Source organism: Balaenoptera borealis (assembly GCF_965194805.1).
Source record: "Balaenoptera borealis genome assembly, chromosome: 14".
Classification (NCBI taxonomy): Eukaryota; Metazoa; Chordata; class Mammalia; order Artiodactyla; family Balaenopteridae; genus Balaenoptera; species Balaenoptera borealis.
Window position 1 is genome coordinate 34195385 of NC_138875.1, and position 18915 is coordinate 34214299.

Sequence of the window (18915 nt, forward strand, 5' to 3'; positions counted from 1 at the left end):
TGCATTCTGACCTGTTTTATGTGGAAAACTATCCTCCATCATTTTGGGGGAAGCTTCGATTTCTTTCCCTCAATGGCACAAGCCATTGTTCTTGAGGTGCATGTATTGAGTTTTTACACACTTGTGCCATCTTGCAAAATATTTTTTGATAGTGACTCTATCCAGTTAAAATGCTAAGCCATACCCTTCTGTCTACGCCTTTCTCTGAGCATTAACACTGTTATCTGTGAACTTTATACACCATCATTAGGTCACTGTTGGAAACATAAACAAAGATGGGCATGGAACTGACTCTAGTTGCTGTAACAAAGTCCCAGGTAACAGTAATGCCCTGGCAGACACTCTGAGTCAGGAGCATAATGGCCCTTTATTAAAACACCTTCACATCTCACTTGGTCAGGTATGTGATCCTGATAAAGTTGCTTAACCTTTCTAAGGCTCACTTTCTAAACTACAAAACAGGTTAATATTGATAATTACCTTCTATGGAAGAATTAGAAGAGATAATATAGCTAATACTTAACACAGTACTTGATAGACAGTAATCACTCTAAATTTTAAATACTGAACTTTGTTCAAAAATAAATATTAATACATTTTAAACATGTTTAAAATGTCCCTGATACCTGAGATCACAACTGCCAAAAATTAGTGAAATTAAATATTAAAGAGATAAGCAATCTTATTTTCTGCAACTTCTTCGGGCATCTTTCTTAACAAAGAAAAACTAAATAATACATTAAACTGGAAACGTTATATAACTCTGAAAATGAGAAAGAACTTCAAATGTGCCAAGGCTGGGTAATAAAAAGTCCAAGTTTTAGGCAATAATAATATTAAATTTAAGTAAAATTCAAGATAGATACTGGCACTATTTTCCCACAACAGTAAAGAAAACTATATTGCAAATTATCTGGAGTTGACAGACGGTGTACTAAATTTGGGACATGGAATTCATATACAAAGAGAAACAACAGCTTACAAATGAGTGCTCATAATGACAACTAACCAGAGATTTAAACATTATCATCACCTGGCTGTAGAAAAAGTAGCCATTGTCCAGGAGGAAGAAATTTTCCTCTACCCTCCTAGGTTCTCTGGCTGGTCTAAGAATTAAATTGACATGAGACAGATTAAGAGAAAATCAAACCAAAGTTTAATAACATGTAAACATGAAAGAGACCCAGAAAAACCAAGTAACTTGCCAAAATGGCTGAAACCCTCACCCTAAATACCATCTTCACCTAAAGACAAAGGAGGATGTTGGGGTAGGAGTTGGGACTTCAAACGTGAGGAAGGCATGGAGACGGAAAAGCAAATGTTTGGGAAACAAATGTTTGCTAGGCCTTGCAGAGACAATGGGACACAGAGTGGACTCTAAATCTCCAAGAGTTTCGCCCACCACACCTAGCCTGTATTCTTTGCAGATATTCCTGGTGATAGCTCTATTCCTGTTATAGACCCTCTATCTAAATTCTTCAGGCAGTTAGGGGCAAGGTCAAAGGTGCTTCCAGAGGCTTTTTGGCTTTGATTGTTTTCAGCTTGAAACTGCATGCCAGAAACATTTTGGGGTAGCAAATTTTGTTCCCCTGCACCATCATCAATGTAACTATTGCACTGAATACCAGGTTTCCATTTATTGAAATTATCTTTTTTTTTTTTTTTTAAAGATATACCAGGTTTAAAATATTCTGTTCAAACTGGAAAACTGGTTATTAAAGTCTTATAGGGGAGCAAAACTTGCCACCCCAAAATGTCTTTCTGGCATGAAAATTATTTTTGAGCTGAAACCAATCAAGGCCCAAAAGGACGAAACTTGACCTTCCCCCAGCTACCTAAAAAAATGTCAGTAGAGGATCTGTTCCAGGAAGGGACCTATCACCATAGATTTATTATAGTATGAACTATGTATGCAGACAGGGAGGAACTTAGCAAAGTTTGTTAAAAATTCCTTTGTGTCCTACTGTCTTTGCATGGCCTAGCAAACATTTACCAAACATTTGCTTTTCTATCTCCTTGTCAATTGCCTCTCCTGCTTTGAGGTCCCAAACCACTATCCCAACATCCTCCTTAGTCTTTAGCTAAAGATGGTATTTAAGGTGAGGGTTTCAGCCATTTTGGTGAGTTATTCACAGTTTTTCTGGGTCTCTCCCATATACATGTTAGTAAACTTTAGTTTTTCTCCTGTTAATCTGTCAATAATCTCATGTCAATTTAGTTCTTAGACCAGCCAGAAGAAACTAGAAGGGTAGAGGAAAATTTCTTCCTCCCCAATAGTCTCTTAAGAAATTTTTTAAATGGATATATCTGGATATATCTAGTATAGTAAATGACAAATGGTGGAGGTGAAATGAGAAGGAATTCTAATTAGATATAGATAGCAAGGAGCCTGTGGAGAATTGAAAAGTGGTTTTGTCTCCCCACCCCAAAAAACAAAGGCAGTAACAGGTTAGCTAAAAGTTTCCTCTAGCTCGCACTAGAGCTACCTAAATCAGCATGCGTTTGGTAAGCAGTTATTAATGAGGCTCCTACCTCACCTATTTTTATCAAAACACTTTAGCTGAGGTGTATATTGAAATTATTTGTTCACTCCTCTTTCTCCCCAACACTAAACTTTTAATGAACCATTAAGAGTCTTATAATCAAGAACCTTGTTCAATTTATTTTTGTTATAGTCCTGAAAGGTAGGATAATGTCTAGCATACAGGAGCATGCAATGTGGCTATTCTGCATTTATTTAACCAATGACATCTCAATTTCACCTTTACAGCTTAGACAACTTTTAATAACATTATTGATGTGAGAAATTTTCTTCTAGAAACCTGATAGTTCTTATAGATGTTGTCATGTTTTAAAATTTTTGTGTCTTCATTTCTGTGAAGATCTATAATGAAATTAATAAAGGCTGAGTCTGGATCATCTGGATGCTTGCTATCTTACTACTTAATACTGTCCTGTGATTTCAGTGTTTTTGACTGGGTTGGTATCAAACAGCAAAGCTACTTTAATTGTTACAGGCTAATACTAACAGAAGCAGAGTACCTTGAAAATTACATTACAGCATCAGGAATAAATGGAGGTTATGAAGCAGTTCAAGTAGAGGAAAGTAGTGTAAGAATATTAGCATGGGACAGGACATTAACAGCACTCTGAATTGAAACTCACACTATATTATCTATACCATATTCACACTAGCAAGTGGCAATTTAGTTTCAGTATTCCTCTGTCACATTAATATTGTTAGGTTAAATTTTGCTAGTTTGTAACACTATTTAACTTATAAATCTGTATTTTACAGTTATGTATGAGTAGATGCATAGTAAGTTAAGATCAGGTTTTATGTTGTACATATTTAAGATTATAAAATGTAGTATGTCAACACAGGGGGTTTCATTTCTGTTTAAAACAGTCCTACGTATTACTCTTGATTGAAAAACACATTTTCAGAATTCCAAAATGCACTTCAGGGTCTCTAAACACAATGAAACCAGTAGTTTTGGAAGTTCACAGACTTCACCAATTTCCCAAGGGAAGTCCAAGATTCCCCAAAGACGAGAAATCAGTTTTGGAATAAGTAATTTGAAAATTTGGTACTTACTGGGAAAGCACCATCTCCTAATCTCTTAAGGTTCAAGGGAGGATGCTATCATTGAATTTTTCATGATTTGGTGAAAAGTTCATGATCAACTTCTGTTAAAGGTTTCACTGCCTTCAGCTAAACACGTATCCTCTGTTCAACTAAGCTAAGCACTTCATTTTCTGCTTTATTTTCATCCTGGACTTCCCACTTATTATCTACCTTGTTAGACAAATACCATTCTACCCTTCAGGAGGTTAAGAAATTAGAAGCTTACAATATCGTAGGTACAGATAAACCTTTCTTAGTTTTATTTATTTAAATAATGTTTTGTTATCAATATATTTCCTACTGATACCCACCACCTGAGCAGAGAACCTATTTGACCAATCTTTGATTCAAAACTGCTACCCTTAATAAATCATGTATCAAATGGTATCAACCATCACACGGAGTTTATTTAATGGGCTTGGTGCTTTTTAATAGGAAACCTAGCCCCAGTAGTCAAGGGGCAAAGTGTACATAAAACAAACTTAATGTTGACTGTAACTACCTTCTTTTGTCCCTGCCTTGCAATATAAAGGGAATAAGTAAGAGGTGTTAATTAAATTTTCCTGTTATTTGCATAAGTGACATGAATGTATTTTTAAAATTGTAGTTGAAGACATTTGTAGTTCTTGGATTAAAGAGACTAGATACTGCCAAAACTAATAGTATTTAGTGGTAGAGTTTCTTTTTTTTTTTTTGATTTACCTTTTGTCTATTTAATAATTAAATGCAACCAATCTCAAAACTGTACTTATTCCATTTTTTACACTGCTGCTTATTCCTTCTACTTGACTCTCTCCTGTAATCTCTCCTATAATCCAGACTCTAATTTTTTGAAAATTCAAAAATTCTTCCCTGCCACTCTACTCCCCAGTAAGTTTCCCACTCTCAATTTTTTTTGTATATAACCTGACATTTTATTTTTTTCCCCAAAATGCCTTTCTTACATGAATGTTATATCTTTCCTGTTGCCCTACCACAAAACCTAGAAAAAAAGAAGGCTGTGAATAACTATTTATTGATACAATGGAACTTATATTTTAGAATTAAAAATGCTCCCTACACCTACACTCCCACTGCTCCCAACACTTATTCGTTAAACCCTTATGATATACTTGGTTAGAGGTATTTTCATTTATAGTTAAAAAGTACAGTAATGAGGAAATATTTTTCAAAACTAGTTTTTGAGTAACAAAGTACAATAAGTCATGCATAAGTACAGATTAGCATAGACATTCCAATCACCTGCTAAATGTTTCACATAATTTATTATCACTTCACATTCAATGGTTAAGATGGCTTCTTATAAACAGGGATAACATTAAGCTAACTAATGAAAAGGGGGCAAAACCATGTCTACTTAGTATCTCTGATTATATAGTCTTATTTCCATTCAAGAAAAACGAATATTTAACTGTTAAATATTTTCATTTTTCCTACAGTCATTAAAACAAAGTTTTTTTCCCTGAAACACTCTTTTCTTCTAGAGAACTGTTTTAATGTCTGAAGCAGAATAGTAATTAACCCTTTGAAGATGAAAAACAATGGCCTTCAAAAAGCAATTCTAAAAGATCATGGTCTCAGGACCCTTTATACTCTTACAAATTATTCAGGACCCCAAAAAAGCCTTAGTTGGACTACCTATATTGATATTTACTACATTTGAAATTGAAACCGAGACATTTTAAAAATATTAATTAGCTTAAAAATAACAATTCAATAACATTTTAACATAAATTTGATTTCTATTAATAATAACTACTTTCCAAAACAAAATATAATTAATGAGAAGAGTGGCACTGCCTTACATTTTGCACATCTTTTTAATGTCTGGCTTAATAGGAGAAGCTGGATTCTCATACTGGTTTCTTCTTTCAATCTATTATGATATATTGTTTTGATTGAAGTGAAAGAACCAAGCCTCTAAATAGAAATGGATTTTAAAAGAGGAGAAGAATCTTAATAACCTTTTCAGAGAATTACTGATCGTTTTCTTTGCTATTAAAACAAATTCTCAGGCCCTACCATACCTACTAAATCAAAAACTCTGAGCCTGGGGCCCAGCAATCTGTATTTTAACTGGCTCTCTTGATTCTAATATACTCAGAAGCTTGAGGACTTCTGATCTACCTTATACTGACTAATACAACTCTCAGCCTCAGTCAGGTCATCGTGGAGGGGACAGTGGCAAGATGAATCACCTAAATGAATTAAAACTCATATTCAGACTAATGGTTATAGTTTCCTTGTGCTGTTCAACATCATTACCTTAAAATTTGACACTTTTTTTTGTTCTGGGATTACTATAAAAATAACTTTTTAATATTTTAGTTTATGAAGTTTTGAATGCTTTAAAATACATTAAAATATAACCTCCCCCCAAATTATTCATTTCGAAGCAAAACAGTGTCTACCCAGTGTTTATATTAAGGAATATATCATCTGATAAAACTTACATTAAAAAATTTACTATCCTAATCTACAGTTTTACTTCAGTGACTGAATTAAGCTTTGCCATATAAAAGGTAATCTGAAAGGAAGTAGATTCATTTTCCTCCATAATCTGACATCAAATTTCTCTAACCAGCCTATATATTACCTGCAAAGGCATGGCTTATTTCAGCTTCTGGATATTTTACTGGAATGTGTGCTTTTCTCCATTTGTATCCCATACAAATCCAACACATTCTTCATGACCCAGTCTAAGTTACTCTATCCATAAAGTAATTTGCACCTCCTTAGGTAAAAAAAGTATAGCCCTTTATCATTTTTTATTACCTCTAATGAGAAGATACAATGTTCTTCTCAAACTTAAAAAAAAAAAGCAGCCTCTACAAAAATTAACATTTTCCTTATGATAGGTTTCAGTTAACATACAGACTGACTTCCTGATACTAAATATTTAAGAAACTTTCAAAAGATCAGGTTTTAAATAATGTTAAAAAGAAAATTATTCACATGAAGACAAGTCCTCATTATTTCAACATCTAAAGTAATGATCGGGCTTCCCTGGTGGTGCAGTGGTTGAGAATCTGCCTGCTAATGCAGGGGACACGGGTTCGAGCCCTGGTCTGGGAGGATCCCGCATGCCGCGGAGCAGCTAGGCCCGTGAGCCACAAATACTGAGCCTGCACGTCTGGAGCCTGTGCTCCGCAACAAGAGAGGCCACGATAGTGAGAGGCCCACGCACCGCGATGAAGGGTGGCCCCCGCTTGCCGCAACTGGAGGAAGCCCTCGCACAGAAACGAAGACCCAACACAGCCAAAATAAATAAATAAAAAATAATTAAAGGTGCTAATAATTAAAAAAAAAAAAAAGCCAGACCCTTAGCTCTTAAAAAAAATAAATAAAAATAAAAAAATAAAGTAATGATCAATAAAGACTAAAAAAGTACTTACGGATAAAAAGGGAAGGTCTTATGTGCTTGGCTCTCTTTTGCATATATCAACTGAGAAATACAAATCAAACTGGTAAATAATGGTATATCCACAATCTATAGTAAAAATAAGTTTTGACAGGAAACAGATTTTTCTGAAACCCTGAGGATAGATTAAAATGACATGAAAACACCTAGTTCATTTACTTATTTTCAAAGCATTTACTAGGTGCCTACTATGCACAGAGCTTTTTATACTCCTTTCTCTCATGTTCCAGAGAATAAACAAGCACATATACTAAAATAATGAGCCACTCAAAAGAGATTTTAGAGGGCAGTAACTTACAGGAGTTTGGATTTTAGGGTGGAAAAAGTTTTTGAGATATATTATTTTCTTATCTCTAAAATTATGATTACAAATAACAGGTATATAAGCTAAATGAGGAAGGCATTCTTATTTCCTGGTGGTGAAATAAACAAACAAAACCATAATAGTTAGCCCACAAGGAATGTTTACTATGTGCTCAGTACAATACAAAATTCTACCATATTAAATCATTCAACCCTCACACCAGGAGAGAGATTCTATTATTATTTATGCATTGAGAAGAAGAGACTGAGACACAGATATATTAGATAACTTGATCGGTCATACAATGGTGGAGGGGCAATTTAAATGCAAAGAATTTGACTTTAGAGCTTGACATATTAACTCCTATGTGAGATTGTTCCCCAGAATTAAAAAAAGGGAAGTTAATCAACTGTACATAAAATTAAAGAATGATAAGATCAGGATAGGAGATGTATTGAAAGCAATGTGCAATTAGGATAAAAATGACTATTTTTCTTTCCTCTGAGCTTTCTGACAAAAGGCTCAAAGGATATTACTCTGAAGTGCCACCACAGACAAACAAGCTACCACTCCTCTCACTATATAAATGGATAAGTCCAGGTTAACAAGGCCATCTTTAGGACCTACAAAAAACTTTCCATTTACCACAGATACCCAGTTCCTACTTCTCTTTTGTGAATGTTTTTCAGTTATTTACATATTAATTTTGTATGTTACTTATATCATAAAGTCTGTATACCATAAACAAACAGCAGGTTTTTCAGTTATACTGGTCCTTTTTTTCCCCCCCTCAAATTCTCAAAAATAAAAACAAAACTTTTTCCAAAGAGTTGAGATAAACCCAAGTCTAATTTCATTTGAGCCCTGCCACAATTGAATTATCCTGAATAAACTTCTTAAAGCTTCCTCAAAGGACAGCAGCTATGAAAAAAATTCACTTTTTTTCCAATCCTGTATCACAGCTTAAATTTTGTAGTTTCTTGCCAAAATAATATATTAATGCATTAATAAGTGAAATATCATTCACCCCAAATATGTTTGTAGAAAACTATAACATTGACAAAGGAATTTCCAGACTTTTACATTTGTGGTAGATACACAACGCCCTCTGCTGCACAAGTTGAGGAAACTTCAACCAAGTTAAAAATATCCACAACCAATTAAAGCATGGGCAAAAAATTTCTGGGAAATCTGAAATTGAGACTTATATTTTGCATTTTTGTACATTATCATTGTACAGATTTTGAAATTCTCTATAAGAGATGAAACATTTTCCTCCACACATTCCTGAAGTTCTTAGTCTGACCCTTTTCTGTCTCATCTATATTTACAGGTGGAACAGTGTGTATTTAGGGTGAATCCCCAAAAGACCACAGTGAAATGAAATCTGGGTGTCTCCTTCCTCTCTGTTCCATCTCTCATACCAGGGAACTGGGCACTGACAAATCAGTAGTACTCTGATTACAATTCCAAACCATCTAAACCTGCCCAAGAAAAACAAACAAACACACACACACACACACACACACACACAAACCTGCCCAAGCTGGAAAATGAGAATAGAAGACAAAAGGTATTTTATTTTGAAGAATGGGAGAAATGCTATTTATCATTAATAAAAGCTCCATCAACACTGAGAGACTGGAGAGTTATATAAGAGAATCTAAAGTTCTAAGTTTTTTAATATGTTATGGTCTGTGTTGAAGGCACAATGGATCCAAAATATACAATGGAAGATGCTTCATAATATTCACGGCATTTTTAAGTACAAGCATTGAAATCTATTTCTTGCAATGAAACACCTTCAAAATTCATTTTAAATATGTAATAGTTGTCTAAACTATACAAAGTCTAATTATAACATATGTAATTAATATAACTTGAAACTGCTTTGCAATATGGACTGTTAGTAAAAAATGAGTAGAGGGCTTCCCTGGTGGCGCAGTGGTTGAGAATCTGTCTGCTAATGCAGGAGACACGGGTTCGAGCCCTGGTTTGGGAAGATCCCACATGCCGCGGAGCAACTAGACCCGTGAGCCATAGCTACTGAGCCTGCGCGTCTGGAGCCTGTGCTCCGCAACAAGAGAGGCCGCGATAGTGAGAGGCCCGCGCACCGCGATGAAGAGTGGCCCCCGCTTGCCACAACTAGAGAAAGCCCTCGCACAGAAACGAAGACCCAACACAGGCAAAAATAAATAAATAAATAGCGTTCCCTTTCGAAATAAATAAATAAATGTACCAATATTAAAAAAAAAAAATGAGTAGACACACAAACATTTTAAAATAAATCATTATAAATTTCTAGAAGTTGAGTAATGTATTATATACTTCCATTTGTCTTGACATAATCGGTCTTTCCTTATACAATCCAATTTCATTCAAACTAAATCCAAAAATTTAAAACATTTATCCTAGTGAGGAAGATGTAAAATGCTTGTTGTATGATATAAGTGGATGAAATTATTAAAGGGCAGTTAAGAAGAAATAACTCAAAGAAATGCTGTTTTAAAAGAAAGAGAATGTGCCTCTTATCTAGCACATTTTAAGGTAAGCTTAAAACAAAATTTAGAGCACCCTCTAGTGGAAAACTGGTGACAAGAAGCTTAAAACCTGTTTTTGAAATTTTACAATTCAATTTCCACACAAGTATCTATGACCTGGGCCAAAAAAGTATATTAGGTAGACCTTTCTTTCCAAATCTTACTCTTAAAGTATCCCCAGCAATACACACAGACACACACAAGACAGAGCAGTTCTCAAAGTCCAACAGAAAACGGTCTATTATTTATCAATTTCCAAAAGAAGAGACAAGTAAGATCTGTGAATATAACATTATAGATGTAATGTTACTCTATACATTAAAGAATTCCACTGTGGTTATAAAATGATTACAATATAAAAAAAAATGGAATTATTTTGGTAGTTTGATTCTTGTGGTTAAAAGATTCAACTGAAAAAGAGAGCTAAGAAAACAACACAGGAAAACTTTTTCCAAATTATAATTTTTTCCAAACACAACATAACGTTTTATAAATATCCTTTGCTAAATTAGTAAATTTGGCAAGAACCTCCAATGCAATCTGATTATACTCCTTCAGGCTTTGGTAATTAAAGGGACTGCCTGGCGTTGATATAGACATGGTTCCCACATGCAAATTTTACCAGATTATTTTTCACACCAATAATTTAAAACTGAATATATGAAATTCCAGACTACATGAATTAACATGGTTACTATATTAATAATTAGTCAGGCTACACTCAATATATTATGTTAAATTTTTGGTATCAAAATTTGGAGGAATACTAACAAACTACATAATGTCCTTACCTGAGAGACTATTTTAAGGGTACTTTAAAATCTATTTTTTGTGAACGGCTGAAGAAACGTGGATTATTTGGCATATGGAAGAAAAGGCTACATAGAAGAACAGAAATATTTATTCATTAATTCAACAATGATTTATCAAACATTTTAGCTAGGCATTGTTCAAGGCTCTGGAGGCACGGTGGCAAGGTGCATGGACAAGGTCCCTGAGCTCATGGAACCTACATCCGGAATGGGAGAGGGTGATGATTAAGAAGTCAACAAGCTCCATGAGGGCTAGGATTTCTGTCCTGTTTATTTTGGTATCCCTAGCACCTAGAACAATACCTAAAATATAGTAGGTGCTCAATAAATATTTGTTGAATTATATTAAAAAAAGATACCTTCAGCTAGTGATAAGTGCTATAAAGAAAACAAAACAGAATAATAAATAGAGAGTAATGGAGAGAAGTGGGGTGGCAGGTATATAAATATTATTTGACTGGAGAGTTAGAAAAGGCTACTCTAAAAAGATGCCATTCAATCTTAGACTTACTAACCAAAGTCTTGAAAGATCTGAGAGAAGAGCTTCCCAGGAAGAAGAAACAACAAGGACACTTGCCCAAGACAGGAGTGATTTTACATTCAGACATTCAAACCTGTTAGTGTAGGCAAGCCCCAATGGCTACAGTAAAGAGTTCAGATTTTAATCATACAGTTTGGGCAAAAGATATTGGTGGTTTCAAATGGGATCAAAGCAGTGGAAATGAAGAGGGGGTAACTTTATGATTTATTTTGGTGAGCAGTAGATACAATTTGATAATAGATTCGATATGTAAGATGAAGTCAATAGTGCAATTAAAAATGACTCCCAAGTCTGGGGCGTAAACAACTGAGTAGGTGATGTTACTATTTATTAAGATGGGGAAACCAAGTGAGGAGCAGCTTATCAGGCAGGTAGTGGAGGAAGAAAACAACTTTTATGACTAGCTGTATATTTAGGATTTCAAGTAAACAGCTAATGAAATGGACTGAAATAGAGTAAGTTTGGAAGTTGCACAGAGATGGTGTTTAAAGCCATGGGGCCAAGGAGTTATTAGGAAGAAGGAGGATGAGAATGATTATTCCACATAACTCCAAGGGGAAAAGGTAAAGAATTAAAGATAGAAGTTAATGTGAGTTCAGTGTTGTTTGATAAGAGAAAGAACATTTAAACATTCTAACTAGAGCTGTACAGTAAGAGATTGGACTGCTTGCAAACATTATGGGCTTCCCACTAAAGGAGGCATTTCAAGAAGTAAGGACTAGATGACCATCTGTAGGATTTCTACTAAAGCAGTTCTTATAAGAGATGGGAGATTCCCTTACATGTCCTTCCAAGGTACCATATAAAGGGACTTCAATTTAAATTCACTTATGCAATTTATTTTCTTACGAAGTAGATTCCAGGGCAAAAATCACTGGCATATAAAATGTATATCTGCTACTAGCCATTATTTGTTACCTGTTTTTGTCAGCAAAAGGTTATCCAGGTGCCTGTCTCCAACTCCAAGAATATATGTAATCACGCAATATCCAGCTGCAATAACAGTTCAAAAACAAAAGACAAAAGAATTGTGAAAAACACATGCAAACCAGGTAATACATACAACTGAATACAACAGCAGTTTGTGCTACTTTAATTTCAAATTGATTACTACTCTTTCTGAATTCTTACCTAAGTTCTCAAATTAAATGTGTAATCTTTGACTCTATGAAGAGGCTATCACTTGAAACTCAAATTATTATTTGCAACAGAAAAAATGTCCTGTAAAATTCTGTCAAATTATAAAAGTCACTTTAATCAAAAGTTAAATGAGGTTTCAGAAACCTTAATTATAACATGTGTCTATCGTTTTTCATTTCAAATTAGATATATGTTAAGAATGACTGTGAAAAAAATGTGTCTGCAGAAACACACATAATGAAGTCAACCATCCCACAACCATCTTATCTATACTATAACAAAAGTAAGTGCAGAATTAAAAAAAAAAATCTTTAGAGAAACAATCTTGAAGTGCCAGCAGATAGAAAACAAATGAATTCACGTGAGTGGTAAAGGCATGTATGAAGTTCACAGCATAATCCTCTAAATTAAGACAAATTACATGAGCAGGACCAGGGGCAGAGTCACTGTCTCTACCTTTATTCTCTTTTTCTTTCTCTTCTAAAGTCTGGAAACCTGGCGCACGATGAAAGTGCTCCAAAAATTTAAGCAAATAACACTTGTTTGAAGCTGTTTTTTTTCTGTTCTGTTTCTCGCATTAGTAACTTAAGAACAAATGCAACTTGCAAACACACATATGACTATGCCAGTATTTACAAACACATGTTTATTTCAAACACTATGTAGAAAAAAGATCGGACCACCTGTTAATGACCAAATTAATCCTGTCTAAATTCGATTAATACTAAAGTTCATTTAATTCAGGTTCTGAAGGCCATTCTGGAAGTCCAAAAGTGACTTAAGCAATGACATCCATCATCAGATTAATCTTCAATTACAATTATAAACACAGTTACAATTTATTGAAGGCTAGGTTCTTAGCTAGGCACACTACATTCATCATGTCTAACGCTTTTAATGATGTCAGTTAAGTATTATCACCATCCCTCAAATGAAAAAACCTAAGGCTCCAGAAGTTAACAGGATTGTCCAAGGTCACTGGGCTGGGGTTTAAAACTAAGTTAGACTCTAACATCATTGCTTATGCCACTTTTGCACTGTACTCTGTGTAATTCCTCCTTCCCAAAGTGGTTATTTTGATGGATGTAACATTCAACAAGATATTTAAGCTCAAGTATATTTGTTTAGAATAACTCACCATACCCTAATTCTAGATAAAATTATATATTATATATATTTCAAAATATATCCATATGTAGAGAATGAATGAAAGATAGCATACTATCATTCAAAAAAATGCTTCTAATCATATTACTGGTCTACTAATAATTTTCACTTAACTGTAACAAATCAGTTACAGTTGACTAAACAAATCAGTTATTCTCAAAATATAGTCTGTAGTGTGACGAGGACTACTAGTTTGCCAACAACGCAATATCCTATGTACACTTCTTCCTTAAAACAAGACCAAACTAAGATTTCTGGGGCAAGACTGCACCTACATAAAAGACTACATTTCCCAGCCTCACTTGAAGTTAGGCCTGTCCAGTAAGACGGAGGCAAATGTAGTTTTGTGGTGAGCATTTTTATAGAGGGAGCAGACCAAGGGAATCAGAGACCTTGGTTGACACTAACATCCCGAAAGAGTTAAAACAACAACAGTAATGGCTTACACCTGGGCTTCTTACAAAAAAGAAAGTAACTGTTACGTGTGTAAACCACTATAGTTAGATTATGTTAACTGATGCTGAATGCAACTGGTAGTTGGGCCACTGGGGGACTTGAGGGTCATTTATATAAAGGATGAGCAAATACAGCTTGATGGCCCAAATTGGTCCCCCTCTGTTTTTATATTTTATAAAGAAACTTTATTGGAACAGAGCCACGCCCACTTATTTCAATATTTCTTAAGCACTATAATGGCCTGGTTGAATGGTTGCAACAGAGACCACCTGGCCTGAAAAGTATAAATATATTTACTATCTGAAAGGCTTTAGGGAAAAATTGACTGACATTTGATCTAGGGCATTGCTACTCAAAATGTGATACACAGACTGGCAGTTTCACTACCACCTAGAATCTTGTTAAAAATGCAAACTCTTAAGCCTTACTTCATTCCTATTGCATCAGAGTCTCCAGGGGCAGTGTCCAGAGAGTGATTGTTATATATATCAAAGTTTGAAAAGCCCTCTCTAGTGTTCTAATGCACCTAAGAATCCCCTGGGAATCCTGTATGCAGATTCTGATCCAAACAGCAGGGGAAAGGCCTGAGAGTCTGTAATACAAACAAGTGCCCAGGTGAAGCTAATGCTGTTGGATTATACTTGCAGTAGCATTGCTCTAAAACTGCTGCAAAATATGCAGTTCCACAAATGACTAAAGGCTCTCCATTGAAAAACTAGTAAGTGACTTAACTGAAGGATATTAAATCTGATATTGGTAAAGAGAACTGAGAACACATTAGAACTTAGCACACTGAGTTCTCTAATAAGGGATTCACTTAGAAATGGGGTTGCCACTTGTCAAGGATACAAAACTCCTACTGATAATATGCATATGAAGATAGCTGAAACTCCTGCAATTTTCACAAAGAACATCATTGTGTTATCAGTGCATCTGAGTTGTTACATGGTACTAGTTATCTTCTTATTAATTATAAATTACAATTAGTTTAATTTTTATCACTATTTACTTTGTTTCAAGTTGTTTAGCTATCTCTATGAAAGTAATGATTCACATATACAGCAACAGTATTTTTGACCTAAAATTTTCATGTAACTAGACATGTATGAATTATGCCTGTCTCTACTGATAAAACAAGATGTTTTTATACACTACTCTTTATCATCAAATTTGATTTCTCAGTAATATTTCATTGTTATTACTGGATTATTTTCCAATGGAAGTGGAAAATGTATGAAAAAGAGCCTTTTTACCCTGCCTCAGTGTGTTAAGGTCATAAATATGTTGGATGATCATTTCAATAAATGTTTTTTAAGTCAAGTGAGACAGCATATGATCTTTCTCTCTTTCATATATATAAATGGTGGAGGTGAGAATTTGGGGTGTTTCAATAATTCAAATGTCAACACTTAAAACATAAAAGATTACGTCCTGAAAAAGGTATGTGAGGCAAGAGTAGGATGATCCTCAGAAATTTTGAGGATATAAACAATATTCAGAATGATCTGAGATGGCACAGAGTAGATCAGAAGAGTTTCAGGAAAACTGAAGTTATTCTTTAACTATAATGGAAACACTATACCTGTCCAAGAGAATCTTGTCAAAAGGATGCTATTCATTAGTATTTGGACTTCATGTGAGATACACAAACATCTTGAAATTGGTTTTACAAAACAACTTTGACTTAAAGCAAATTACAGAGAAATATAGACAACTAAACAATACTATCTCTCTTTACTAGTAAAGATATGAGTGTGAGAATAATCAGTGTTCCCACATTTACTTGCATAATATAGATTTGACACCCTGCATAATCCGGAAAAAATGTCACCATAACTAATCGCATTCGTCTTCTTACACTTTGCCAAAAACCTAAAACATTACTTTTTAAAATGAAACTTATAATACATGCATCTATGTGATAATGCCCAACAATCAGATTCTAGTACAATGTTGCAACTTATTAAGCATTGAATCCTCTAATGAAAAATTCAAATAATGGCTTTCAACTTGCAACATTACCTGGAATGCTACCAAACTCACTGAAACACAAAAAATTATTTTGTAACACAGCAATACATATAGAAAACAGAAGGGTATTCAAAATAAGATGAAGAGAAGGCCTGCCATCAAATCAGTTATCAGGATATGAAGAAATGTGAAATGCTTTTATTAGGAAGAATATCTAATTTGAAGTTAACTGTCCAGGTACAATTTAAATGGCTATTTTTTTTTACATTAAAAAAAGTCATATTTTCATTAGCTAATGGGAAAAAACGGAACATTATATAAAAGGCACAATACTATGACATTTAGCACATATTATAAAATATTGTTCCAGTACTTTTTTTAAGTGAGCAGGGTTTTCAAACTTTAGTCAATACTTATAAGGTTGTGTGCATATAGACTTCAAGTAGAAAAAGTTAACATTTCTTTATTAAATAGATTTACAAGGTAAAAAAATTTACTGTAACTATCAGAAAGTAAAAAGACACGAGGTAATTGCTTGATGGCATACAAAATATCTCAGGTAATAAAATACTGAAAACTAGGTGTGGCAGATTAAAGATTCCTTAACATGCTTTTCATTCAAGATGGGAACTATATCCTTTCCCCTTGAATCCAGGCAGGTTCTGTGACTCCTTTGACCAACAGAATATGACAGAAGTGACAAACTGCCAGCTTCCCAATCCAGGCCTTCAGAAACCAAAAGTTTCTACTTCCTGTCTCTTAGAATACTTCCTCTTGAAACCCAGCTCTGAGAAACACAAGCCGTAGGGAAGCCTTGTACGGTTGCCTTGATTGACAAGCCTTGCTGAAAAACAGTATAAGCTGCCAGCCATGTGAGTGATCTATCAAGCCTTTAGAAGTACATTAATTTTTCAGATCTTAGAAAACACAGACTTAATGGAGAAAAAAATGAATAGAAGAGAAAAGGGAAAAAAGGAAAGAGGAAAAAGGAAGTAAAGCAGGAAGGGAAAGAGGGAAAGGAGAGAGAAATACAGAGTTAGTTAATAAAGGGAAACATTTTCTCTTAGATGCTTCAATTTTTTTTAGTCTTAAAATCTAAATACCCTGTATGTGATCATTTTTATGGGTAAGCAGTTACATGTAACACATGTAACGTTCCTTAGGTTAAAATAAGAATTAAAACCACAAGGAATATGAATATACATACACACATTTTATTTCAGTAATTTAAAAGTTCCTAGGAATATTATATTTTCTTTATACTTCTCAGCCAAAAATGTATCAAGTATAAATTTGGGAATAAATTATGTAGTACAAAATAATCTGGAATACTATCTCATGGGAGCATTGTGAAAAATAAAAAAATGTCATGTATAAGAGAGCAATTTATAAGCCATAAAATGATAGGAAAGTTTAAATATAGTTGTTATATGTCTAGAAAATCCTCTACTTGCTTCCCCAAGCTTGACTGTTTAAGTAGAAATATGGACATAAACATAAATATAATATTTATGTAAAACAGGTATAACATGATATATGCCATATACTATTCAGGGCTCAACTCTAGTGTCAATATTCAGGGCTCAACTCTAGTGTCAACTCCTTTATTAACCCTCCCTTAAACAATCTAGTTATAAAAAAAAAAAAAAATCTCCTAAGAAAATAAAAAAATAATCCTCTAGAATATAAACTTCATGAGAATAGGCATAAGTGGTTGAAATATTTGAATTAATCCCTATGGCATGCCACTACTTACTTATGTCCAGAAAGGGACCATAAGTACTAATCTAAAATACCATGAGAGGCACCTCCTAACATAGCACTGTTATCTTAGCTCTAGAGATTTATCAAAAATATAATTATTCCTGACAGACTTTTCCCACAGTCTACTTAATTGCTTACTCAAACTCAGGGAAAATCAAGGGAAAAATTACAGCTTCCAGGAAGAAATAACTTATAAATACAAAATAGTTAAGTGATTGAAAAGATGCATCTATGGATAAACCACTAGCCAGACTCATCAAGAAAAAAGGGAGAAGACTCAAATCAACAGAATTAGAAATGAAAAAGGAGAAGTAACAACTGACCCTGCAGAAATACAAAGAATCATGAGGCATTACTACAAGCAACTATATGCCAATAAAATTGACAACCTGGAAGAAATGGGCAAATTCTTAGAAAAGCACAACCTCCCGAGACAAAACCAGGAGGACAGAGAAAATATAAACAGACCAATAACAAGCACTGAAATTGAAACTGTGATTAAAAATCTTCCAACAAACAAAAACCCAGGACCGGGTGACTTCACAGGCGAATTCTATCAAACACTTAGAGAAGAGCTACACCTATCCTTCTCAAACCCTTCCAAAATATAGCAGAAGGAGGAACACTCCCAAACTCATTCTACGAGGCCACCATAACCCTGATACCAAAACCAGACAAAGATGTCACAAAAAAAGAAAACTACAGACCAATATCACTGATGACCATAGATGCAAAAATCTTCAACAAAATACTAGCAAACAGAATCCAAAGGCACATTAAAAGGAACATACACCATGATCAAGTGGGGTTTATCCCAGGAATGCAAGGATTCTTTAATACACGCAAATCAGTGTGATATACCATATTAACAAACTGAAGGATAAAAACCATATGATAACCTCAATAGATGCAGAGAAAGCTTTTGACAAAATTCAACACCCATGGATGCTAAAAACTCTCCAGAAAGTAGGGATAGAGGGAACTTACCTCAACGTAATAAAGGCCATATACAACAAACCCATAGCCAACATCGTTCTCAATGGTGAAAAACTGAAACTATTTTCTCTAAAATCCGGAACAAGACAAGGATGCCCACTCTTACCACTAATATTCAACATAGTTTTGGAAGTTTTAGCCACAGCAATCAGAGAAGAAAAGAAATAAAAGGAAT

The 18915-nt window shown here is 34.3% G+C and overlaps 1 protein-coding gene across 8 annotated transcripts in view; it reads right to left on the reverse strand.

The window, feature by feature from the left end:
* The window catches only part of PIK3C3 (phosphatidylinositol 3-kinase catalytic subunit type 3), a 164386-nt gene that overhangs the window by 25512 nt on the left and 119959 nt on the right, over positions 1-18915 (reverse strand). For all 8 annotated transcript variants that reach the window (XR_014234175.1, XM_082354205.1, XM_082354206.1 and 5 more), the window contains exon 21: positions 12165-12239. Coding sequence is in view for 7 of the 8 variants with exons in the window: in XM_082354205.1 (XP_082210331.1) it covers positions 12165-12239 (75 nt within the window). In the remaining variant the exon portion in view is untranslated. The remainder of the gene's footprint in view (positions 1-12164; positions 12240-18915) is intronic.